General features: G+C 33.0%; 4 protein-coding genes and 1 long non-coding RNA gene across 5 annotated transcripts; 1 reads left to right on the top strand and 4 right to left on the bottom strand.

Moving 5' to 3' along the window:
- The first annotated feature begins 1427 nt into the window (after nt 1-1427).
- LOC102662623 (receptor-like protein EIX2) lies at nt 1428-4362 on the top strand. Its single transcript, XM_006590049.4, has one exon. It carries the CDS (start codon nt 1514-1516, stop codon nt 4295-4297), a length of 2784 nt encoding a protein of 927 aa, XP_006590112.1. The 5' UTR covers nt 1428-1513; the 3' UTR covers nt 4298-4362.
- Nucleotides 4363-6123: 1761 nt separating this feature from the next.
- On the bottom strand, nt 6124-8639 carry LOC121172933 (uncharacterized). The gene is made up of 2 exons (XR_005886839.1): nt 8145-8639; nt 6124-6254 (listed from the first exon to the last, which is right to left on the bottom strand). It is a non-coding gene; the product is annotated as an uncharacterized lncRNA (long non-coding RNA).
- On the bottom strand, nt 6398-8151 carry LOC100819421 (alpha-1,6-mannosyl-glycoprotein 2-beta-N-acetylglucosaminyltransferase). Its single transcript, XM_014763130.3, has one exon. It carries the CDS (start codon nt 7964-7966, stop codon nt 6653-6655), a length of 1314 nt encoding a protein of 437 aa, XP_014618616.1. The 5' UTR covers nt 7967-8151; the 3' UTR covers nt 6398-6652.
- Nucleotides 8640-13016: 4377 nt separating the features above from the next.
- Nucleotides 13017-15500, bottom strand: LOC112998189 (wall-associated receptor kinase-like 5). Its single transcript, XM_026124242.1, has 4 exons — nt 15300-15500; nt 15144-15201; nt 13148-13347; nt 13017-13055 (listed from the first exon to the last, which is right to left on the bottom strand). Exons 1-4 carry the CDS (start codon nt 15498-15500, stop codon nt 13017-13019), a joined length of 498 nt encoding a protein of 165 aa, XP_025980027.1.
- Nucleotides 15501-17018: 1518 nt separating this feature from the next.
- LOC106794842 (uncharacterized) lies at nt 17019-17465 on the bottom strand. The gene has a single exon (XM_014762735.1). It carries the CDS (start codon nt 17463-17465, stop codon nt 17019-17021), a length of 447 nt encoding a protein of 148 aa, XP_014618221.1.
- Between the last annotated feature and the right edge of the window lie 10098 nt (nt 17466-27563).

Here is a 27563-nt window from a genome sequence, read left to right as displayed (position 1 = left end):
GAAGTGCTTCCAATCTGGTTCATAATTAACCAGACCAAGTTAATGGCAGCCATCATTGTTGGAAGCTAGCTCTAGAGGTAATCTAGGTAACTCAGCATTTGGTGGTTTGATTAGAGAAAATATGGGTCATTTATGTTTGCTTTTCTTCGCTTGTAGTTGTCCTTTCTTTTTCTTACTGATAAAAAAAGAATAAAAGCAAAAGTTTTAATTTTTTTACAGAATAAAAGTAACATTCTATTATTCTAGTATATTGTATATGAGAATAATAGAATACTGTATATTATAATTTACAATGTAGTTAGAAGTCATAAATTAAGATTCGGAAGTATATTATACTCAATGAGGCAATTTTCATGATGAAAGTTTAGTGGTTGATGATTAAAAATTGAAATACATGTTTATTGAATCAAAGAAAATAATTTATTTCAATTTAAATCTATAAAAATATCATCCTTTCATATAATTAAATTTTGCAAGACATCATTTTTTTATTTATCTTTCTTTCGAGTATCATCATTACAATGTATGTTTGAAAGGGTTTAATTATTTTATTTCCCTTCAAATTAGAGAAATATTTGTTTTGTTAGTTTTGCATTTCTTCTTATAAAATAGGTTGGAGATATTTCACTAATGTTATTTTAGAATATTTTCAATGAAATTCTATCAAAAAAATAGTTTCAATGAAATAAAGGGCAGAGACAGAAGAGTATGATTCTTAATTATTTAAACTCCTTAATTAATCAAAATTAATATGCTGCATAAATGCACCTATATAAAGTAAACTTGTAACTCCTAGTTAGCATTTATGTTAATATTATTTAAAAGGCATATGGAAGAGATTGATGGGAGGGAATGATTTTTGTGAAGACAACTCCTCCCAAAAGTTTAGTTGGTTATATGAGAATGAAGTTTGAGCTTATTGGACACTGAGAAGCATCACATCACACACTTAGGCTTTTATATATTATTATAAATTATAAATATTTGTCTGACTATTAGTGAATACACATCTTTAAAAGGTAAAGGGAGATATGAAAGGAAAAAAAAGTTGATAAATGTAACAAATAATAATGTGGAAAAAGAAAAGGAAAAAGAATTATGACTAAGTTTGACTAAGAGGCAAGTAAAACTTAATCAAGAAGTAATTTTTTCAAGAATTCAACTTAAATAATATTCGAATAATTTAACATTAACTTTAGCATAATAATAACCGATATTGTATTACTTGATTAAAAAATTGCAATTTAAACAAGAAAAAAATGTTGTTGTTCACTTAATTTGTTAGGTGTTGGAGAAAGAAGAGAGAATAAGAAAAAAAATAAAAGAAAAAGAGTAAAAAATGTTATGAGTGAAAGGATAAAACTTTTCACTAAAAAAGAATTATTGAAAAACTAGTGATGCCTATATATCTCCCACTTTACTGGTCCTTTGTAGCTCAGAAAGGCCATATCATCATATTCCAATAATCATCATAGGCAGCAAACTTTTTGATTTAGATACACCAGCAGCAGACATGCAAAGCTCAACCTACTTAAGCTTTGTTATCCTTCTAATTGCATTTTCATTGTTATCTTCCACTTCCAGTTGCTACTCCTCTCTTGGCTGCAATGAAGAAGAGAGGCAAGCACTTGTCAATATCAAAGAAAGCTTCAAAGATCCATCTTCAAGGCTTTCCTCTTGGGAAGGAAGTGACTGTTGCCAATGGAAAGGTGTAGCTTGCAACAATGTTACAGGACATGTTGTCAAGCTTGATCTTAGGAATCCTTGCTATCCACTAAGGGACCAAGGATACTTTCAACCAAACTGTTCCTTATACAAAAATGAGCTTGAAGCTCAACATGTTCATCCTTCTATACTGCAGCTTAAATATCTCACTTTTTTAGACTTGAGTGGAAACAACTTTCATAATAGCTCCATACCAATGTTCATCCAATCTTTGGAGCATCTGCAAGTCCTTTCTCTCTCTGACTCTCAATTTTCTGGGAGGATCCCACACATTTTTGGAAACCTCACAAAATTGAACTTTCTTGATCTTAGCTTCAATTATCATCTCTATGCTGATGGCTCTGATTGGATTTCTCAACTTTCATCACTCCAATACCTTTACATGAGTTATGTGTATCTTGGTAAGGCACAAAACTTGCTTAAGGTACTCAGCATGCTTCCTTCTTTGTCAAACATAGAGCTGGTGAGTTGCAGTTTAAACGAGCTGCATGCTCATCAACTTGTTAGAGACACAAACGTTTCCAGAGTGCAAGTACTCAATCTCGCAGAAAATGGGCTTGAAGCTCAAATTCTTGATGTTTTTCATAACATGACTTTCATTACAAAGATTGACCTTTCTCATAACAACTTAAATTCCACTCCATTCTGGTTGAGTAGCTGTAGCAAACTTGTCTCTCTATTTCTTGCAAGTAATGCTTTTCATGGCTCATTTCCTTCTGCTTTTCAAAATATTAGCTCCTTGACTGAACTTGAACTTGCAGAAAACAATTTTGACTCTGTTCCATCATGGTTAGGCGGGTTAAAGGGTCTTCGATACCTTGGTCTTTCCGGAAATAACATAAGTCATATTGAGGGATCTCTAGCATCTATTCTGGGAAACTGTTGTCATCTTCAATCATTGATTATGTCAAGAAACAAGATTCAAGGAGATGCACTTGGGGGGAATATACAACCCGGATGCATTAGGTATGATTTACAACAATTGGATTTGACTAACAATGAACTTGATCGTTTCCCAGCATGGTTGGTGCAGCTTGTAAACCTAGAACTTCTGGATCTTTCAGAAAACTCTATAAATGGTTTGATTCCTCAGACTATTGGTCAACTAAAAAAATTGAACACCCTTTATCTTGATAAAAATAATTTACATGGAAACATTCCTAATAGTCTTGGTCAGCTTCTAAACCTGCAGAACTTAGACATCTCCCTAAATCATTTAGAGAGCTTGATTTCTGACATAACATGGCCTAAGCAACTTGTTTACTTGAACCTCACCAATAACCATATCACTGGATCACTTCCCCAAGATATTGGTGATAGGTTGCCCAATGTTACTTCCTTGCTTCTGGGAAACAATCTTATAAGTGGTTCCATTCCTAACTCATTGTGCAAAATAAACTTGTACAACCTTGACCTATCCGGCAACATGTTATCTGGTGAAATTCCAGATTGCTGGAGAGATAGTCAAGGACTTAATGAGATAAATTTGTCATCCAACAATTTATCAGGTGTTATTCCAAGTTCTTTTGGTAATCTTTCCACGTTGGAATGGTTTCATTTGAACAATAATAGTATTCATGGGGGGTTTCCATCATCTTTGAGAAATTTAAAGCATCTTTTAATTTTGGATCTAGGAGAGAACCATTTGTCTGGGATTATACCTTCATGGATAGGGAACATTTCGTCCTCCATGCAGATTCTTAGGCTAAGACAAAACAAGTTCAGTGGAAAAATTCCTTCACAACTATGCCAACTTTCTGCACTGCAAATCTTGGACCTTTCAAACAACGACTTGATGGGCTCAATCCCTGACTGCATTGGAAATCTCACAGGAATGATTTTAGGAAAGAATTCTGTCATCCAACCAAGTAATGGGACTACATATTCTGAATGGTATGAACAAGAAGTCAGACAGATCATGAAAGGAACAGAACTTGAATATACCAGAAATCTAAGACTGTTAGTCAACATGGACTTGTCAAATAACAATTTGAGTGGATCTATTCCTGAAGAAATAACATTGCTTTCAGCATTGCAAGGCCTAAATGTATCATACAATCATCTGTCAGGACATATCCCTAAAAGGGTAGGAGACATGAAATCACTAGAATCTCTTGATCTCTCTCATGACCAACTTTCAGGCGCAATTCCAGATAGCATATCAAGTTTAACTTCGTTAAGCCACTTGAATTTGTCCTACAACAACCTTTCAGGACCAATTCCAAAAGGAACTCAATTGTCAACCCTTGATGATCCTTTTATTTATATTGGCAACCCATTTCTCTGTGGACCTCCTCTACCAAATGAGTGTTCTGCTAATGATTCCAAACATGGCAATGAAGATGAAGATGGCAAAGACGATAAAATAGAGAAATTGTGGTTTTACTTTGTCGTAGCACTTGGATTTGCTATTGGCTTTTGGGCTGTGATTGGAAGCTTATTGATGAAGAGAAGTTGGAGGTGTGCATACTTTCAATACATTGATAAGTCAAGGCAAAGGATGAATGCATCTTGGGCAATACATTTAGCAAATTTCAAGGAAAGATTTACTGGAAACCCTGTTGCTGGGTGACACATTATTTTGTAGTCTTTGTACCTTATGTTTTGCTGTTTTATGCACTTGTAGGATTTCATGTTTATTTTGCTTCATAAGTAATTTGTTCACCTGTGTAAAAGGGTAGTAATGCTACTTGTAGAATTTTTCGTTTTCATGCAAATAGGGTGGTGCTGTTTAATTCATGATTGTCAAAATGTTGCCAGCTTTAGATTTTTCTTATTCACAAATAATCTGAGTCTTGCTTTAATATTTGGTGGAATTTGCTAATGCACCACTTAACATACCCAATGACAAAACAAGTTCTTGCAAACCTTTAATCATAATGTTACGCATAGCTACCTCTGGAACTTTTTCTGTGCCTACCCATTTTGCTTCCTAACACACTTTATTCACTATGATTCCTCTCGATCTTTAAATAAACTGTCAGTATTTCCTAAAAAGAAATAAATGAGTTCTGCAAGTGTACGGGAGAGAAGGTGCATGGATTCAAGACATATTAAGAATTAGGAAAGATCAAACATTAGTGTTCTACAGTGCTGTTGGTAAGGGCTCTTAAAGGGCCTGTTGGTAAGGGCTCTTAAGAAATCAGAAACGTAAAATGTTTTTATTCATACAGCAGCAGAATCTTATATTCTGATACATAAATTAGCTTACAGAAAAACAGAACAGCAACTCTAGGCTTCTACTCCCTTTTCCTTTGTTGCTAATTATAATATCACTTTTAAAAATTTATTTGTCCTTTTTTATAAGATTATTTTTCTAATTTTTAAATGTATTAATTATTATTTTCTCTAGATACTCTTACTTAATTATTCTCTTTATAAACATTAATGAAGAAAAATTAAGTGAATAGAAACATGTGAAAAGGATAATTTTAAAATAATAATACAAATAATTGACTTAACTAAACTAATTATTTTTCAATGTGAGTTAACTAAAAAAGTCTTATAATTTATAAGTACAAAGGAAATAAATACAAGAGATTATTGAGTCACCGCCCAATTTAATTGCAAAACTTATCACATTGTACTTCAGTTTGAAAACACATTTACTATTGCATAAAAAGCTTGGGTAACATTAGTCTGAAAAAAATTCAGATCACTGAAAACACGTGCTTGGTCTTAAAGATGGCAATGAGGTAAATCAGGGACGAGATTGGCTTTCACCGTCCCCATGCTCACAAAAGATGGAACGAGAGTATGGGTTATATATAAAAGAGGCCAGTTTAAAAATTTAATGCACATCCTCATTGGTTTGATCGGGTTCAGGAATACTTACCGGTAATCCTCTATGCTATTTTTGTTCTTTTAATTTAATTATATATTTTTAAATAGATGATATATTAAGATATTAATTATATTTTAACTCAAACAATATATTAAGAAAATGAATTACAAAAGATTAAAGATAAACAACTAAGAATTAAATGAAAGGATATAAGAAAAAAATAATTTTGAAATGATATTACAAATAATTAACATATTTAATATGATTAACTAAACTAATTACTTTTTGCTTAAGAGGTTTGAACTAGATGAAAGGATTTTATAATTAAGGACGAAAGAAATAATTTTTAATAAAAACCTTTTACTTGTGATTTCTTAATTAACACGTTGAGGCAATGTTAAACAAAACCTTTGCTATTTATAAAGTTACCTTTGTGCTTACCCATCCTTGCCCATTTAATTTAGTATGCATGCTGAATTGTTTCGGTGTTTCAGTTAACTGAAAAATTTGAAGCATTTAAGTGATATTTTAACATTTGACGAGTGACGAACATGCTGAAAATCAACGACATTAACTAATGAATCCATAAGTTATTTCTTGTGTTCAAATATAAATAGTTATATAACCTATATCTTTTGGTTAAAAAATCCTTGAGCTTACAGCAAAGTCACAAAGAGGATACAATGAAGAATAAAAAAATGTTACTCTCCAATAGCATGACCAATAGAGCCTTCTCATGCAGTGACTGAAACATGGTAAAACCCAAATATAGAAAATTAGAAGTCCCGAAGGCTACAAAAACATGTAGTTTCCCTAATGCAAACCTAAGTATTATAAATTAACACATGGGGAGAGAGAGAGAGAGAGAGAGAGAGAGAGCAGTTCACATAATACAAAGGTTTCCTTCATATGAGGAAGAACCAATATTAATGAATATCCATTCAATGTTTTACATCTAGTACATAAGATTCAGTGATGGTTATCAAAGTAATCACGAACCCTAACACCCTCGGTGAATGTCTAATATCAATTCGTGTGTTGAAAAACCTAATCTTCTAACGTGATATAACAGACCAAAAAAAATAAATAAATAAATAAAGTGAGAGAAGAAGACAGAGATGCAGCAGCAAGAAATTCTAACTCTTATAATGGAGATGCTGTGCCTATGGAGTGGTACATTTTAGCAAAACTCAAGCATAAGTGACGATCTCTATTATCCCCCCAACCTCCCCAACCTTTAAACCCTGCTTTATAACCAGGCTGATTCTTAAAGGTGTGAACTTCCCAGTTTAATTCAATGTTAGAAACTGTGTCAGGCTCTTCTACATTAATGTTCACCATGCCATTATCAATGCAAGCCTTATTCTCCCCCTGACCCTGATGCAAACCACATCTCCCAAAATGAACAGCACTGGTCCTAGGACCGCGTAATGTGTAAACAGGACTACCAAATGAAGGATAAACAGTTGCCCACATTGTGATGTCCCAATTATAGTCATCAAAGAAACAAAACTCTCTAGCCTTATTGTGTATTTTCTTCCAAACAGTTCGATTGAAAGAGTAACCGACATTCCCCATTCTCTCTGCAATCAAAGTTGCCCACCCTTCGCCTCTCGAGTTCACATCAGAAGGTGCTAAATTAGCAGCATAACAATCAGGACACTTTTCAGGCTTCAGTGAAGTTAGAACCTGTAGATTGTGATACGCATTGGGAAATATGAAGTGGTCTTCTTCAATGAAAAGAATATGACCAGAATGATCCCTTGTCTCTCTCAACCCATTCCATATTGTGTTCATCATCCACCACCAGTGATGCTTCAGCGATACAATCTTTGGCGAGCGGTGGTTTCCATACTGATCAGGATTCCCCTCACAAAGTTTTTCTCCGGCATCATCTTTCTCCTTGCAGTCATTAGCCGAGACACCAGGAAAACTATCAGAAAACAGATGGGGCGAATAGGTAGCATAGATCTGTTTAACTTGGCAAAACTTGATACCATCAATTATCTTGTTCATCTCCTCAAAGTACCCATCATGACTAACAATTAATAAGGTCTCACTAATCCCCACCACCCGCGAAAGGCTCTCAACAACCACTTTAAGATACTGAGGCCGGTTGTGAACATACAAAACAACAACGATATGATCCCTCGCGAGTGTGGGATACAAATCCAAGTTTCTTGGTGGCAACCCATTTAGCCTTTCCAATCTAAGTGACAAGTCATTCTGATGGGGGAGATCATGCAACTTTTCAAACTTCAAGTCATGATGGTATGCATCAATATTGTCTATGATATCATGAGTCCCACTTGGTGTTGAATTTGATGCAAGGAGAAATATCATAAGCAAAACCCCACATAAAGTAACAAACACCACAGATAACAGACGGCACAGAGCCACATCTCTAAGCCTAAGGCGGGGTTTCTTGGAAACAGCCATAATAGTGGAACTAACCATACCGTGATAGCACACAAAGAATCAAAGAGATTCTAAAAATTCATTCACAAATTACATCAAACACAAACCACACAAGCATATTGACAACAAGGCATGAACTAAAAGTCAAAATTGATACAACAGAGAGAAGAAGGAAAAAGAAAGAAAGAAAGAAAAAAGAGTTTTGGGTACCAACAACCTATGATGGTGGCTTTGATGTTGAGATTGAAGAAGCCACAGCAAAAACCCACTTCTGATTGGAGCTAAAAAACAAAACTTTGCACTTCCACCAGCCCGTGGAAGTAGAATCAGGCACAGAAACCGAAGTTGTGGGAGCAAAAGGAGCAAGACCCGTGTGAGTAACAATTGATCAAAAATGGAGTGGGGAAAAGAAAAGAAGGGGCGTGGAATTTGGGTGCAGAAGAGATCGAGAAGGTGAAGACTTAGAAGAGCAAAAGAAGGGTAGTTTTGGAATCAAACGTAGCACGACAGAAGAAAGATAGGTTTGAACTGCTGCAGGCATTGACATGATGAGTGAGGCGATGGAAAAACCAAAGATTTGTGTCGGGTCGGGTGGGGTCGGGTATGGAGGCTATTTTCGAAGCAAAGTCAGTCAATGGAAGATGACAATTTTAATGCGTAATCATCCTAGTAAACGAAGTCAATTTTCGACTTCCAAAACTCATGGTTCGTACCTCAGAGGGCGTATACCTTCCTCAGTTTATGTATGTGCTTTGATATTTTTATTTTTTTTACATAAACAAACTTCTTTCATTTATAATCAAATGTTGAATACAAGAGAGAACTTGTTGAAACAAATGGTGATAAGGATAAGTTAGAATTGTTCTAACGAGAGAATCAACCATATCATTATCTCACAGTTGGAAAAATGATATTTTACCATAATTTGTAAGGTCTCTTTAAGGATTGTTCACACGAATTCTCAAACCGGTGGAAAAATTGTCTTAAAATGTCTTTTAAAAAATTAAAAATTTTAAGACAATTTTTTAAGGAATTGTCGAAGAATGTCTTTTAAAAAATTTGAGGGTTCTAAGATGGTTATTTTCTAAAAAAATCTTAGAGTGTCTTTTAAAAAAATGAGGATCCTAAAACAGTTTTTTTCTAAAAATATCTTAAAATGTCTTTTAAAAAAATTAAAATAATGAATTATCAGATTATGAAAAACAAAAATTGTTGTATGTCACTAGAAAAAGAAATATTAAGAGACAAAATACAAAAAGAAGGTCAGAATATGGAAGACCAAATTTTCATTTCCAGAAGAAAGAACCTCAAATATATTAACAAAAGAATATTAAATATAGCTTGGACTAGAAAGAAAATCAAAGAGAAAAAATTTAAATTAAAATAAAATAAAGTTGGTTAGTTGTAACAACTAAAAATAAAGGAAACTAAAAATATCATAATTGATAAGGAGTTCTTTGACCTTTGCCAATTCAATAGTGGCCACTAATATACTGTGTTATTGCACCAAAAAGATTTGTATTATAACCCAAAGCAAGGGTTACCAAAATACCAGGAACACCAACTGCCCTATGCATGGCAAGAAATGCAGAGTATATATAAATCCCCTATGTGTCCAGTCTAACTTGCAAAAAGGCAGTGGATGAAGAAATAAGTTGCTTGAAGAATAGCTAGTGAGGTCGACCAGCTCAAAGAGAATGACTAAAGGTTGTTGGCCACACAATTAGATATCTAGCTTGTTGGACAAGTGGTCTCGATAACTTACGAGAGGGGGTGAATTAAGTCTTACAAAATTTCCCACTAACAAACTTTTAACTCCCTTCTAAATGATAGGCTCAGAATGCAGAAGAAGAAGCAACAATCAATTTAATAATGTTATTTAAACATGCAAGGCAAAATTGATTGCAATAACATAAATGAGATAAGGGAAGAGAGAAATGCAAACTCGATTTATACTGGTTCGGCCACTTCTCGTGCCTACGTCCAGTCCTCAAGAAACTCACTTGAGATTTTCCACTATCTCTATAAATCCTTTACAGACTGTGAACACACCTTGGGATCCCTCACCCTTGTGTTCAAAGATTCTCCAAGAGACAACCCCTCTCTTGATTACAATTCTCACAATCCAAGAGACAATCAGTCTCTTGATTACAACTGACTTTCTGAGATGAACAGAAAGATTTCTCTCCTTTAAAGTGGATGATACAGATTGAAGTTCCTAGAGGAATTTCTTTCTTTTAGAGATGATAATACAATTTGAAGTTCCTGAATGAATTCTCAATAGATTTGCAAGTGTTTGTCCAAGAGTTGTTGAGAGAATTTGACAATTAAGTTCTCTTAGAATCTCTCTTTTACTTTTTAAAGTCAAACACACCTATATATAGGCCCATTGTGTCTTTTCAAAATGATTTGAAGAGATGTATCTTTTCAAAAAACTTTTTCTGAAATTTTTCACTGGTAATCGATTATAGGTTTCTGGTAATCAATTACACAGTTATATTTTGAAGGGTCATGACTTTTCAAAGTATTTTATGAAGTGTCATTGCTAGTAATCGATTACAAACATCTGGTAATCGATTACATGATTCAAAATTCAAATTTAAAACCCTTGTTAAAAGCTGTTTTTCAAAATTGTCTTCTGGTAATCGATTACACTGTCTGGTAATCAATTACCAAAGTCTTGATCTCTTGGAAACACTTTGTTTTGAGGCAAAAGCTTGATCTTGAATTAATCTTGAAGCAATGCTTGTTTGTTGAAGCAACCTTGTATTAATCTTGAAGCAATGATTAACCTTTGAATGTTTGTTGAAGTAATCTTGAAAGTAACCTTGTTTGATTATTATTTGGCATCATGAAAACCATGTATTCATACATTCACACAGCTCACAATACCAATGTTTGTCAACTGGCTTGCCATACCTACCAGAATGGAAAACCAAGCTAAGGTATCCCATGTTGATTTTTCATTCAAACAGTCATTTCAGCAAAGGACTCCTAATAGGAGGAGTATTGATAAACCAATCATTGCAACTACAACACTTGCTATGTCGATAGTGTCTTTGCAGAACCAAAAAACACAGATAGTACAAAATTCAACCAAGAGAAATTGTAGAAAAAAAAAACAATCTACATTGCTCAACAAACATGTATAGTTCTTCATAGTCATCAATAGAAGGTGAAATAACTTGCATAAGCATAGTTTGGGTTTGGAACTATCACCCCAAGCTCCTCTGCTAACTTGAGACACAACAGAATTTGAGTTGTAGCAATTAGGAAAAGAGCACTAAAGTTACCAGTAGACTGTCATAGGTCACAAAGGCAATGCACAAGTCACTTCATTATTAGATGATAGTAATAGTAATTTGCAAACAAGAGAACAGAACACAGAAGAAAATTCAGCAACATCTGAATATACACACACAATCATAATATTGCCACCATGTCTCAAAAACAAAACAAAACATAGAAAATTAGACCAAGTTGGCAATATCCAAGATAGATTTCAAGTTGTTTTTGCTTCACAAAAAATAAATTTGAAATACGCTATAAATCTTAGCATTCAATAAGATAGATATACAATCAATATATATGTTTATAATACATCATGCACATAAAAATATTAGCATTCAAAAAGCACACATGATGACTATAAAGAGTTAAGACAATTGGCAATAAGTGGATATACAAAGCAGTAGATCCACGTATAATTAAAAAAGGCATAAGATATAAGTCATTCTTTGAGAGTCATGTACCTTGAATGTCATCATGTAAAATAACGAAACCTTTCCACCACATGCAAACATAACATATGAGTCATTCTTTGAGAGTGCAATGCAAGGAACAACCTCATCAAGCTTGACACTCGTGACATCATTAGTCATCAAAAGACCAATGTTGGATTGCCAATGTTGTGGAACAACACTGGCAATTGCCTATAATCATAAAATCTTCATAATTTTATTCTCTATTGAAAGGGGAAAACTAATAACAAGCATATAGAAAAGTAAGGATAAGAGAAGAATTATCATTACCTTTCCATTGGGATTTTGTTCACTATGAGCCCACTTCCACAACTTCTGAACACCAATTGTTGAAATACACATGTTGAGGTCTACGCAAATTACTCATAGGCATCAACAATTTCTTGAAAAGAAGAAGTGAATTTGTTTGTCCGAAAATAGGTAGGTGGTGATGGATATTGCAATTGATAATGACTCTGGATAGCAAGTTGTCAACACTACGGGATCCACTATTTTAATTCTGCCATATTGACTGTCAAAGGATGTTTGTAGTTCATAAGACTAGGTCTGATTAACAAAACTGAATGATGAAAAAAATAAAATAAATATTTCATTGAAACAATAAATATTGAGGATAGACAATCAGAGATCCCCTATGTATACTTCAAATTTAAATCATGAATTTGTTTCCAATCTATATTAAAATTCATTGGTTATATGCAAGTATATATTATCAGTTAAATATGTTTGTCAAATAGTTAATCAGCTATTACTGTCACTATAGCAGGTACTTGTTGATGCACTTGAAATTGGTTTAACCAGTTATAAGTAAAGAGTTATATTGGTTTGAGAGTTAGTTAATCTCACATTTGAGTTGTTACTCCTCCAAAGAAAAAGCAAGGCAAGAGTTTTCAAATGTTTTACCTTTTCATCAATAAAATATTTCTCTCACTTCTCGCTTACTATCGGTCCAACAAGAGACTCATACAGTGTCAACTTGAAATTATAGATATCATCTTCTAATTTTACTCTTTTTCTATAAGTGAAAGGAAAGAACAAAACAGTGTTGGTATTCACCCATACAAAAATAATTCCAAGTATAACATATTAGGCATTTCATTTTTATAAACTCAAAAAAGGAGAGTAAATGTGGAAGAAAAAAAGTGGTGATTGACCAAAACTTGTTAGCATATAGGTAGTGGCACTAAGGTAGTGTGTGTGTGATAGAGTATGATTTTGACCTATTAATGATAGTCCTATTAAATCTTATAACATAAGAGTCTAAGACCCCAACAAGTTACTAAAGAATCCACTTGCAAGTTGTTACACTTAAGGAAAATAAGCTACCACTAGTATACATACCATGATTTTGGATTTTCTCCCTTTACCTGTACAACACATACAAATCAATGAAGTCATTCTAGGATCAAGCATAATAAACCATGTTTAAGTAGCTAAACCGAATAGCAACTACATATACCTCAAGGTATTTGATCTCCTCAGCAATCATGGACATACCATAGTCACTTGGTTTGAGAATGTGATGCTCATCAAGTAAAATATTGTTTGTCTTTAATTGGTTTCTAAAGCAACCCGATATAACTCCAATGTGTAAAAGGTGCACAACTTTGGCAACTCCAATTGAAATTGCTAATCTATCATACCACTTCAGTGCCTTGTCTGGTGAAAATTTTGCATGTTTAAATAAAGAAAGATTAATTGGTTGAAGCATTCTATGTCACAAATTGGTAATAAAATTAGAGGTTATGAAACATGATATAACATGTTATATCACCACATAGGTATCATTCTCTAGTTTACCTTTGTACAACTGAAATTAAGCAGAAGACATAAGAGACCACTTATAGACCCAAAATGATTGACAAAATTGCCTTGTGTATAGTATTACTTGATACTAATATGGATAAAAAAATCACTTGACCCTTTCATAGTTCACATAGGTTTATAGACCCAAAATAGTTATTACACTCTTGAGAGGGACTTCAGAAATTGCAATCTATCATAAAACTAAAGTAGTATGAAAGTTTTATGAAAAGTCTTAGGGAAGACCCCTTCTTACGAGTAGATTTACTAGTTATGCATGCTATCCACATCAAGTAACAAAAAGCATTCAAACAATGAAATAAACAAAAAAGAAAACCATTTATGATGAATTATAAAGAATATTTAAAACACTAGAAACTATCCAATATCTTTCAAAGACTATTTTGTGATTGAAGGATACCTTTCCTAAGGAGCCTTCACCAATATAAGTTGACAAATCAAAGTTTCTTGTGACTTATTTCAACTCTTCAATTGAAAATTGTCTACATATTGGAGTAGCTTGTGTCCCTAGCTTTGCATCTTGAGAAATGAATCTTGAAAAAACATATAAAATAAGACATTACCATTTTAGTTGTCCAATTAAATCTAAAGATTTTGGTTCAGCAATCTAAAGCCAATTGTTGATTCAAGACAGCAGAACATTATTGCAAAGCCTATTGTGTACTTACTAGCACTGGCAAGGACTTCAAAAGAAACTCATGTTATTGAGTTATCTTGAATAACCTTAGACAACATTTAAAGCTTATAGATCTTCCTTGAACGATATTTTCTATAAAAGAAAACTCCAAAAGCAAAAAGTACAAGAAACATTACAATAATCATGGCACACCCATTATAACAAGAAGGATTGTGATGAATACATATGACTCAAAGCAAAAGAGTCTTATCACATGTATTATAATGGGAAAACTATGGATAAACACAGAAATATATGAGGAAAACAACTTGTACATTTTTTCAATTTATCTTCATCATCACCACATATATATAGATAACAGAAAATAAAATAAGAATAATTATAAAAGCATATCAAACAAAATTCAAGTTGGTCATGTTGTGAGCCAATTATACCTGGCTAAAACTAGGAAAATAATAATTCAATTCCAAAACCACACGCACTACCATCTAAAACCACCTTTTTAGTAATGGAAACTATATGCTTTCGATCCTTGCTAGCTCACACAACCAAAACCAAGTTCTGGTTCTAAGTGACGCATCCCACACACAATCCTAAACACTTTCCTTCCTCATGTTAAGTCAAACAAAACCAATCCAATTATCACAAGCATGCCACGTTAAAAGTTAAATCCCAAAGGCATGACAAAAAAGTATTTCAAGCGCAATAACAAAGAAACCAATGCATAAAACACATGGGGAAAAAACATAAAACAATATTATCATGAATACACAAACCCTTCATTTTTTTATTATATTTTTTATCGATAAATATTAATTTTTTTACACATCCTTAATTACTTACATGACATTCTTTGCAATCCAAAGGATGTTGTATCTGGGAAATTCTTTGGTTGGATCGAACCACAGACGATAATGCTCTTCATGACCATGTTTTGTGTTGTCGTTGTCTTACAAGTTCATCTGAAACCGCCATGGTTTTTCGGCAACATTACCTAGGAATTCAAAGTCCAACTCGTCATGGGACTTCTCGAACACATCACTGTTTGATGTCTGTAACAAGAAAGTAAAAAAAATCAACTATGTCACCCCTCGAAATAACCATGAAACCTATCCTGCTCCTTGTTCATGGGCTTGCCCTAGGTGATGACCTCTTCCATGGCGAGGATGCGATTCAACTTCTTGCGGAGGGCACTGAGGCACTTGTTGATAAGTCTCATCACGGGACCATCATTGGTGGCAGAAATGTCATTGTTTCTTGTGTTGGCCGCCATTTGTATCCAAGCACCTCTTTCTGTTGCTCCTTTAGTTAAATCAGGGTTGTATAGTGACACCGCCCCAGAAAGGGTCATTTGTAGCGGAGAGAGAGTGGGGATTGGATTGGTTCGAGTTGGTCATTGTTGGAGCCCAAGAAGAAAGGGTTGGTCAAGGATTGGATGCAGAGCCTCTACTTCTGACCCTTTGCGGGATTAGGGCTTAGGGTTTTTGCCAGTGAGAGAGACGATCCTTGAAGAATATGAGCAGACGCGAGTGAAAGAGACACATGCCTTTTAAAGAAGTGAGATTCATTTTCAAAGATGATTCTTGACAAAACCAATGTAGTAATGCATTTTCGAAAACGGTTTTGAGAAAATCGTCCTCAAAAAGTTACAATTATTTACAAAATTGTCACTGTCCTTTTTTTTAAGACGGTTTTTGTATAACCGTCATTGATCCGTTGTCCTTGAAAATGTTTATTTTAGTAGTGTCTCTTGATAAATCTTAACTTAAAGGATTATTATAACCAAAATTTTAGTAGAATTGTAAACAAAAAATCAAAATCTTAGTATGGTAGTCATGGCAAGAAGGTGTGAGCGGTGGCCGGTTGTATCCTCTTTATTTATGTCCCTCCTCAATAGGGATAGAAATAGGTTAAGGTTAGTTTTATAACGTTTGAGCATTAATTAAATCTAAATTATAAGTTGAGTCTCATTTATATATTTGTAATAAATTTTGTTTTTTTTTCTAATTTAGGGATTTAGAATTCTAATTTGGTCTAAAAAAAATTCAAGGGTTTGTTTTATCAACATAAAGACAAGAGAAGTGCTATTTGGCATTTGCATTTTTTTTCTTTTTATTTGTGCTTCCTTCTTTTTTTTTTCAAATTACATTCATTTTATTATTCCTCCTATATAACTCTTTGTACTTGTTCTTATCTAAAAAGCCTCTCTTTCTATTTATTCTTGTCTATCAACCACTATAGTACTTTCTTTGTATACATCACTCCTCAGTAGGGGTAGAAACAAATTAAGGTTAGATTTTATAATGTTTGAGCCTAACTTAACCCTTAATTAAAGGCTTGAGTCTTATTTTTATATAGTAAATTTTATTTTTTAGGTCTAGTTTGAGTTTCTTAAAAAAAAATCTAGTTTGAGTTAAAGTTTGATTTGATCTTAAAAATATAAAGGGTTATATTCATAATACAGCTAATAAAGACATTTCTCGCTACACCCCAAAAAACTCATGTAGCACCTCGCTTCCCTTTCATTATGGAATGGGTAATCTAGAATGTAATTAAAAGGGGGTGTTGAATAAGTATTTTTGGGTGTAAGAAGCTACAAGCAACTTACCAAGATATGAACGACGTATTAGTTCAAATGAGTTAGGAGGATTTCAACATAAAATTGCTTATATCCTATTTATGATTAACAATGTTACAAGATAAAATGAATAAATTAGTCATCTTATTCATTAAGAGTGAAATGTTAAAAATACTTGATTATAAAACTCGGATAAATGCATTCGTAATTCAAAAACCTAAAAGATTAATATAAGATAGTTTTGTTTTTTTTTTTCGCTGAATTGCTTGGGCAATAAGGCCCAAGAAAGAATTATATATTACTCAAAATAGAGGGATCAAGATTTGCATCCATCCTCATGGAAGTTACAGTAAAATCAAGTAATTTATCATAGAAACATACATCACTATCAATGGTTAAATCATTTTTAGCAAAACAGCATGCCATAGTATTTGCCTGGCGCAATACATGGACAATGGAACATGAAGTAAACTTTTCCTTGGTCTTCACAATCTTAGAGGAAAGATCTACAAATTGGTCTTCATGATATCTAGGATCCTCTACAAGCTCGATAGCTTCAACAAAATCAGTCTCAATAATAATTGCTTTATAACTCGAATCACAGGCCATATTCATACCAAATAGAATGGCCCAAAGCTTAGCCTTTAGAATAGTACAATGCCCAAGTCTCCTTGAAAATGCTTTCAGAAAATCACCTTTATCATATTGGAGCACAACACCATAAGCGACAAAAGCCATCGAGGTAAGGTAAGAGCATTCACAATTAATTTCCAGGTACCCTATGAAGTCTTTTTCCAACTTCCAGAAGCATCATGGTTGTCATTATCATCATTTGGTGCTAGTATCATATGGGTGAGCTTGCTTCTACTTATATCACGTACACCGCTCCAAAGACTCAAAACCGAACCTAAAGTGTTTGTCCCCTTATTTATGAAGATTAATTCATTCATTCTCAACCAAATACGATCAACAATAGTTTTAAACATAATGCTCCACTTCACCTCTCCTTTTGTTTTCATGCTACAAAACATTCATGGTAAGCCAACTAGGTATATCACAGTTAAAGAACACAGATCCAACATTCATATTAAATTCCCACCATATTGGTTGCACCCATTTACAATCTCTGAGCACGTGCATCACATCTTTTACCTTATCTTTACACAACGGGCAAATGGTGTCATTTGTCATATGCCACCAAAATTTCAACTCATTTGTGGGCAACACTCCAATACCAATTTCCATAAATGAAATCTAATCCTTTATGGGCCATCACAATGCCAAATGTTTTTAAACAACATAGATTCTTGAAGAATGGGAGCATTAGACAATTCGATATAAGCATCTTTAACTGAAAAAGCAACCATCAACAACATTATTCCACTCCAAATAATTTGTTTTACTAGCCATGCAATGCGGCTTCAGTGTCTTTATACTTTCAACAACATTCACTGGTAAATTGACAATAATTTGCTCCAAATCCCAATCTCCTTTAGCATTGACATAAAAACATACCAAAATGTTCTCCTTGTGACCGGTTTGTCCACTCTGATATTCATCTAGCTTACCATGATTTGGGACCCAATTATCTTTCCAAAACCTCATTGTTCTACCATTGCCCACTCTTTAGGTCATATTTGGCAATAACTTATCCCAACACTTCACAATCCCCCTCCACAGATTAGCTCTGGGTCGATGCTTATCAATAATAGGTAGTACATCATTACAAAATTGTCTAGTATTTTCTTCATTACATCAACCTACTCCAAGTTTGTTTTTGCAAAAAATAGAAGATCATTTGCAATAGCAAGGTAAGGAATTTTTGGACCACCTTTAGTTAATTGAATAGGCTTCCAAATTTTTTGCTCCATTGCATGATTAATCAGATGAAATAATCTCTTAATGCAATAAAAAAATAGATATGGGGAGATAGGATTCCCTACCAAACTCCTCTAGAAGGAATGAATTTTTCAAGAGCTTTTCCACTCCACAACACCTGGAAGGAAGGAGATGAAAGACACCATCTAATCAAATTTACAAAACTTATAGGAAATCCAATATCTCTCAATGTATCCACCACAAACTCTTATTTTAGCCCATCATATGCCTTTTTCAAATCCACTTTGATTGCCATCCATCCTTATTGGCTCTTATTATTTTTCATAAAGTGAATAACTTCCTATGCAATTATAATATTATCTCCAATGTTTCTATTGGGAATAAAACTACATTGGCATGGATTAATTAACTCTTCCATAACATTTCTCAGTCTAGCGGACAATATCTTGGTCATTATCTTGTAGGAGACATTGCATAGACATATTGGCCTAAAATGCTCCATAATAATTCTAGCCCAATCTTTGGAATAAGTGCAATGTGTTTCATTAATCTCTGCAATCTTAGAAAGGTCATACAAAATACCCTTAATAAGATTACAAAAAGAGATTTCCACCATATACCACTAGTTTTTGTAAAAGACACCCTGCAAACAATCCAACCCAGGCACTTTGTAGTTCTCCATGGAAAAAGAAATTATCCTTTTTATCTCTTCATTAGTCACCTCTTCCTCAAAACACTTCATTTTAATCTCCAAGATCTTTGGGAAGGCTCCTCTAACACCATAAGGAAGGTAATTTGTGCTATTAGTAAAAAGATTAGAGAAGTAGTCAGTACTTAACCTTTCTAGAGCTTCTTCTTCATCAACTTAGTCACCATTGAGATCTTGAATGGCTTCATAAGTATTTCTTCTCCTTCTCACAGCATTAATACCATGGAAATAATGATTGTTTCAATCATCAAATGATAGCCATTTAGCACAAAATCTCTAGAACAAAAACCTCATCCTGTCTCAACACTTCTTGGTATTCCTCCCAAATTTCTTGTTGTCTTTTTTCCAACCATGAATCATCCTTATTGCGCATCTAAAAAGAAATTATATCCAATCTCCTAAGAAGCTTCCTTTTACGGTTAAAGATGTTACCAAAGACATCTCTATTCCCTTTTTGCAAAGCTTCCTGAAAAGTGAGAATTTGCTCCCTCCTAACACCATTATTCTCCCAAAAATCTTTAATGAAAGACTCAAATCCCTCATGCAACACCTAGGAAGCCATGAATCTAAAAGGTCCTTTTGTTCTGTTTTCTCCTTTTTTTTTTGTAAGACATTTTAATTAGGACTACCCTATGATTATATTTAAAGAAAGGAAAATTAAGGACAAGAGAATTTTGAAACCTAATCCTCCACTCCAAATTAATCAGAACATGGTCAAGTCTTTCCTGAAGGTTACCTCTGTGTCAAGTGAAAGTTGGTCCCTAAAAGCCTACATTAATAAGGTCGGCTTCTGAAATCATCTCCTAGAAATTAGAAGCTCCCCTCTAGGAAGGATTAGAGGATCCTCCATTTCGATCATGCTGCTGCAGGACTGTATTAAAGTCCCCAATGATCGCCAAGGCACCCCAGACATTCTCATATATAGAAATTAGTGATTCACACATTGTTCTACGTTGTTCAAGCTTAGGACTCCCATAAACCGTTGTGAGATACCAATTATTTTGCTTCCTCTAGATTACTTTCATATGAAAAAATTGGTCGTCCCTTTCAATCACCTCAACCTTCCATAAACACCAAATTCCTCAAGATTTTCCACGTCCATCCTAGATGAAATGGCTATCCAGCCCCATCCTAAGAATAATTTTGTTTGTAGTATCTCTAGAAGCATGGGACTCCAAAAGAAATAATAAAAAAGTTTGATATTCCTTACAAATATCTTTAATGAGAGGGCCAAACCCACGAGAACACAATCCACGATAGTTCTAGGTTATAACATTCAACATCATAGATTAAAAGGGGGTGGCCTTCAAAAGGCCAAGTGAATCATTATTGTCCACCATCATACGAGAGTTCAGCAATATTCCGTTTTCAACTTGGGGATCACCAGTATTTTCCTTTGGCCTCATACAATTCTCGATAGCTTCTTTGTCCATGTGTCACGAGCACATGCATGTCCTAATGAGTCTCATTTGTTCCAACAAAATAAAACTTTCCTCATAGGAACTTTTGGCATGTTCACTATTAACTGGTTCATTGGCTTTCTTCTTCCCCACTAGCTCTATACATATTTGTTCCTTCTACTTGATCAAGGGCTGAATTTGCTTTTAAAATTTGATTTTTCTCTAATACGCATTTCACCCCCTTTTCCTCCATGTGAATTCTTTCCTCCAACAACATTCAGAACCTGAACTTGATTGTTTTGTTTCAAATTTGAGTCTTTTGATCCACATGATTAAGATGTTTTGACTATCCACAGTTCTTCCTCATCATATCTTTTGGACAATTTTTTCCATGCTTTCCTATGCGATTATTGGTGCTTGTGCTTGCCTCCATATTTTTTATGGGTCATTTCTTCCCTGAATTGCAATTATAGGCTCATTAATTATCGAGGCTTTAAATTTTGAACCAATATCTAGTCCATTAGAAATATCTCCAAATTTTGTAGGCGTAATAACATTATTGCCTTTTTTTTAATACTCCCTGCAATATTCTTTTTCTTCACCTTGTTATTATAATATTTTTTCCTTCTGATTATTTGGACAATCATCCATTTTCCAAACCAAGATTCTTCGTCATTAATCACCTTGTTTTATTTCTCTGTAATTATTGGACGCTTTGATGGCATGTTGACGTCAACCCTTGGTTCCTTATGCACCTTTGCATCAATCGCCATTGATGCAACAGCTTCACCTGAAATATTTACCTATTTCTCCATATTCACTCTTCATTTACTATCAGTTTCTTGCACCATTGTCGAATTGTTGATCAACTCCATGCATTCTTCCCTTTTGTGCCTCACTCTTCCACAACGAAAACATATAGAGTGAAGGCCTTTATACTCCAGATTAAGCTTAAACCCACGAACGTAAATATGAGTTTCAAGTGTTTTCTCAAGGTCTAGCTCCACGCATATTCTCGTGAATTTTCCTCTAGAATGAATTGATGTCAACCTATTCACCTTGAGGAATTTTCTAAGACTCATGCTTATCCTACTTAGAAAGATATTATTGTAAGCTCAATGGGGAGGCGTTGGATCTTGATCCACACTAGTACCTTCTTTGTTATTTCTGCATTCATAAGAAAGAACGATCTCCATCTCTAGGCAATAAGGTAATGGTCCTCCACCATCCAAGGACCTTCAAAAAATGCAAAATTATAGTCTTTTTTATTGCTAAAGACTACCTAGTAGAATCTTTCACGTAAATTGATAATCTAGATGGTTCCACTTTTGGCCCATGTTCTTTGGAGCTTCGTCTCTAGAGTTCAAAAATCAACCCTCTTGTTCAGGACATTGACCCCTAATGTGTTCAGCCAAGGGGATGCTCACCTTAGAAGTTTAGTATTAGATAATGGAATCACGGGTCCATCAAGTTTATAATCCATAATGCTTAAACTCTCCTTTGGGACTTCCTCCATAATACCACAATCCTTTATTCCATATATAGGGACTACATCCTCCATGTTTCCTCCTATAGGTTTTAGGAGTTTATCACCATAATACACATCATTTCCACTTCCTTTCTCCTTTTGGTCCTCTTTTACTTTTTTTGTACTTTGCATTAATAGGTCCTTTTCCTCCATGGTTGCACCTTTGACTCTTTTCTCTAAAATTGAAATACAATAAATCACACTACAAGGGGTATTGAATAGTGTGTTGGTCAAAATATAAAACCTTTTAAAATGGAAGATGTTTATAAAAGCCCTCGTCCAATGACTACAAGTGTATTGTCATCCAATGATGTATAAAATTTATTTTTCAGTTAAAACTTTGTGCGCAAAATGTATCAATAATGGACTTTGAAATACTTTGTTAAGCTAAAGAAGAACAGTAAATAATACTACATCCAGTTCTCCTTTACCAACCAGTAAAGGATTCCACTAATCAAACTTGATTGCAATAAGTATTTTTTTCCTATCACTTTTGGCTTACAAGTATTCTCAAGGCTACTACTATTACAACCCTTAAACTCTTCCTGAATCTAAGAACACTAAGTATTATTTGTCACTAAGTCACTCATTGCTTTCATAAACAAAATTTTAATATAGAATTAGAGATTATTTACAACACTCAGAGTGAATTTACAATGAAGTTCTAATCTCTCATAAGTACTTTGTATATCACAAAGGATAAACTCTCTTAGGCTTAGTGTATTTGTTTCAAATGTTTTTCTTTTCTCTTTTTTCTTGATTCACGACTCTTGTTTCTCTATTCATGTTCATTGTTTTTCTTTAATCCTTGATGTTGTATTTATAGGTAGAGAGAAGCTTGTAATTGTGGAGATTATCTTTAGGATTGAATAATATGATTGTTGTGCATATTGATCTTGTTTCCTAAAATAAGTAGATATTATGTGTTTCTGTTTGATAGGATCAAAAATTTTCATATTTGTCATTCATAACTCAATAGTGCCATTAGACTTATAAAAGGAAATATAAGATTGATTCACAAATATATTCCTTTTAAACAAAATCATATAAACTGGCATAAATGGATAATTCGAATAAAATGGACATTCCAATCGCAGTTTGGATGGATTGGACGAGTACTTCCTACTTCCAGTAGACTAGGTATCCACCAATGGATAAGTCTTACCTGGTGTTACTTCCAGTCATCAATCCTATTGACTTACATGTAAAAAATTGGTTAACACAAATTTATATTTTTATTTTCATTAAAACCTTAAGAGATGTCTAGGTCATCTAGTGATAAATCGTCCAATGTCTAACAAAAATCCTAGTAGAGCTTACCATCAAAAGATATATGCTATACTTTTTCTCTCTCAGTAATGAAACTTTTTTTTTACCTACTTATGCTTTTTGTTGCTTAAAATTATGCCTTTTCAGGAATATTTTGCTTTGTTAATATTACTATTATTACTATTTTTTTTCCATGATCCTTGCTAAAGCCCCTCACCCACTTTTTTCCTTCTAATCAAGAAGCCATGGGATTTGTTTATTCATTCAAATTGAAAAAAATGAACTATTTTGGGGACAATCATATTTAATTTCAGCCTCAATCTAATGGATGGAAATCAACATAGAACTCCACTTATAAATGCATCTCGCTATTTTCTAAATTCACCTCTCTTGTGCAATTTTATTTGATTATTTTTCAAAATTATCTCTTTGTGAAAAATAAATTATGGAAAGTATTAAAACTTTAATGCTTCTGAAAAATACTTTTCAAAAGTGTTGCAACGATTTTCTAAAACTACTTTCTAGAAGTGTTATAATAGTTTTTATAACTTACTTTTTGGAAGCAAAAATATGGATCATATGAATTTATCAAGAGAGACACAAAACGAGACTCCTTAAATGTCTTCGTCTTAGAGTTCACTCTTTGCACTTGGTCTACAAACCAAATCTTTTTTTTTATTACACAAGTGTCAACAAAAAAGAGGAACACCAAAGCATGATGGGAGGATTATAGGGTTGACTTGGTGGTGAAGGGAGAAGAGAGGAGAGCTCATGGGTTTGAATCTCCTACTAACAAAAAAACAAACAATTGGCATTTGCTATAAAATAAAACTAAGCACGATGTCAATGTCAATGTCAATGATAGAGTGGTACTCAATGATGTTGTAGTGGGGGGAAGTGATTGTATTGGGATTAGAAGGGACAAATCTAGATCTTGGAGGCAAAGTTGATAATACAGAAGGGGTTGAAGATAGAGTGATACATGTGGCAATAAAGGGGTGCATAGGGGAGAACTATCATAGAGGGTAAATGCTTTATTAGAGTGGTGAGGGTGGGCCCAACGATAGTGTTTATTAAGTCATGCTTTGTGTCTCTCATGGCAGACTCGTACACTCATATTTTGCTTCTTAAAAGTAATTTTTTCAAAGTTTTATAACACATTTGAGTAGTTTTCTAAAATCATTGAAAAACTTTCAAAAAATAGTTTCTAGAAGTATTAAGGTTTTAAGAATTTCAAAATTTAGTTTTTGGAAAGAGAAAACTTTGGGGGGAAATCGAAAATTCATAAATGAGGTGCATTTAGCAAAATGGGGTGCATTTAGTAATATGCCTCCATTGGAGGCCGTGGCTTCCTATACCCACATTTTTCAGCCTGCACCTCTTTTAATTTTAAAACAAAGTGAGAAGCCCCAAAATACCCTCACAATTGACGTGAACTAGTGATCAAGATTTGAGTGTGGTAATAAGCATCTTTGGGAGAAGAGAGAACAAGATTGGGCAGTGGTGTAGTGCAGTGTGCAGGTCTCAAACACCAATTAAAAACAATCCAGCTTTGAAACCATTTTGAAATGAGTGGAACATTTTGGAACAACATACAAGGGGTTTTATAAGTGTCTTTAGAACAAAAAAATATTGTTTTTTTTAAGGTAAATAGTCATTTTTGTTCCTAAATGTGTAAATCATCGACAAATTATTTTTTAAAAGATTAAAATTCAAAAGTTAATCTCCGAAAGTGTAAAAAGAACAACAAATTTACCTGACCGTTAACTTTTGTTTGTTACTGTTAATAAAATAAAATGTGGCATAAAGGGATGAATTTGTCATAAAATTGATTGTCAAACGTGGTCATGCTGAATAGATTGAATGAAAATGTGAGTAACTTTTTTTTGACGAAAATGTCAGTCATTTTTATTTTGGACCAAAATATGAGCACGTTTCCATTGAATAAAAATATCAATAAGTTATCATTATTGGACTAAAATGTTAATAATTTTCTATTGTATCAAAATGACAGTAATTTTTTTATTAAACATAAATATCAGTAATTTTTGTTGAACCAAAATATAAATATGTTTCTATTAGACTAATTTATTAGACCCCAAATGTTTATTAGTAAAAAAAAATATACTAATATGGTTATATAAAACATTCAAAAAATTAACACAAAACTGATATATCATACAATATTAAACATTAAATAAGAGACTTCTTCTAATAAAATTTCAATTAATGTTATCAAGCATTTTTCTTTGGGTATTTTATATTATTGTAAATTTTGAAACAAATTAAATAATATATACAAAAATATTAAAACTAAATATCTAAAAAAACCACTCTTTTTTTAATAAAGCAATATATATTATATTCCAAATCAAAGTATATCAGACTTTAGATGAAATAAATTCATAAAATAATTGTATATTAAATTCATCTTTAAAATTTATAATTTTTAACTGTCATTCTAGTTTACCTAAAATAAATAAGTAAATCTACATTCTAAATGATAATAAATGTAAATTTGTTAAAACGGTTTGTTTTCCGCTTTTAGGGGAAAATTTTTTATGTGTAGGTATATTTTCTTCTTTAAAAAATAACCTTACAATTCTTTTTAAAATATAATCATAATTAAGGCTTTTGATTTCTTTCTAAGTTTATTTAGTGTATATCATATTAGGTTCAATAATGATAACTTATTAATATTTTTGTTCAATTTATTCAGCATGACTACATTTACAATCAATTTTGTGACAAATTCATTCCTATGTATCACATAGGTTATTTTATTACTGTAACGAACAAACCTTAATGACCGGATAAATTTGATATATTTTTTACACTTTCAAAAACTAAATTTTGAATTTTAATCTTTCAAGAACGATATGGTCAGTTTACACATTCAAGACAAAAATGATTATTTATCTTTTTTTATTTATAAGAATTGAACACAATTTTAAGAATTTACAACACTCGAAAAAAAACATTTTGGAACAAGCAAATGTTTTCCAGAATTAGTAGTCTGAAATGCACTTTTCAATTTAAAAATGTCCCCGGAATAAGTAATCTAGCGCGTTGCAAAATAAATTTTGGAATTAGCATTCTGGAGTACAATGCATACGTTCTAGATTATGCAATCCATAAACCCACTCTATTCGCATATATATATATATATATATATATATATATATATATATATATATATATATATATAACCTTTTACAAATACAACAATGCATATCTCATGATAGAAAAATTCAAATTTCCTAAAGCTTTTATGAAGGGTTACAAATATTTTTGTTCTTTCTAAATTTTTTTAAATTTGATTTTAGTTTCTTTAAAAAATTTGGTCCATTTTTTAGTTTTTTTTTAAATTTTAAAATGCACACTTGTTATCCAAAAACACCATCTAATAGCATTTAGAGAACATTTATAAAATGTTATTTAAACTATTTTGAGAAATAAAAGTGATAACACTTTAAAATTAGAAAGACAAAAATGAACAAAAACTTTTAGAGAGATTAAAATTGAACTTGGTTCTCTTTTAACTAATAGAAGGATAATATGTTAAAATTAATATTAATTTATTCTCTCTTTATTTCTTATAATTTTCTATATTTATTTTTGAAAAATTGTGTTATGGGGACAACACTTGTTTTTTTTATTAAATATGTTTAAGTGAAAAAATAAAACCTTGTTGGGGGCATAAATGACTTATTTGTTTTTATTAACGTGTCTCCACCATTGCATCCAATTACCGTGCATCAGCCAGTGTCCGGTATAATTGATTAGATTGGACAAAAAAAATCATGAACTTACTTGAAACTTCACCAACAAAGGAAAGGAGGCTTCAATGACTTCACCTACTTCCATGCTGTAGCTGTTGGAGAGATTCACAGAGTCCGCAGGTGAAGGATGAGGTTTAGAGAGGGCAATTCGGGGATTTTGATAGTTATAATATTACAATGGGGTGCAGGATGAAAATTGTAGATACAGGAAGTAATAGCCCCATATTCACCTAAAACAGGTTGCTAGAGTTTGGGAGAGGAAGAGAAAAGGCCCATTCTATTCCCACTTCCCTCTTTTTCTTACTCTTT

Source organism: Glycine max, chromosome 10, assembly GCF_000004515.6.
Source record: "Glycine max cultivar Williams 82 chromosome 10, Glycine_max_v4.0, whole genome shotgun sequence".
Lineage (NCBI taxonomy): Eukaryota > Viridiplantae > Streptophyta > Magnoliopsida > Fabales > Fabaceae > Glycine > Glycine max.
Note: the sequence above shows the minus strand (reverse complement) of the source record. Positions and strands in the feature narration are given on the sequence as shown.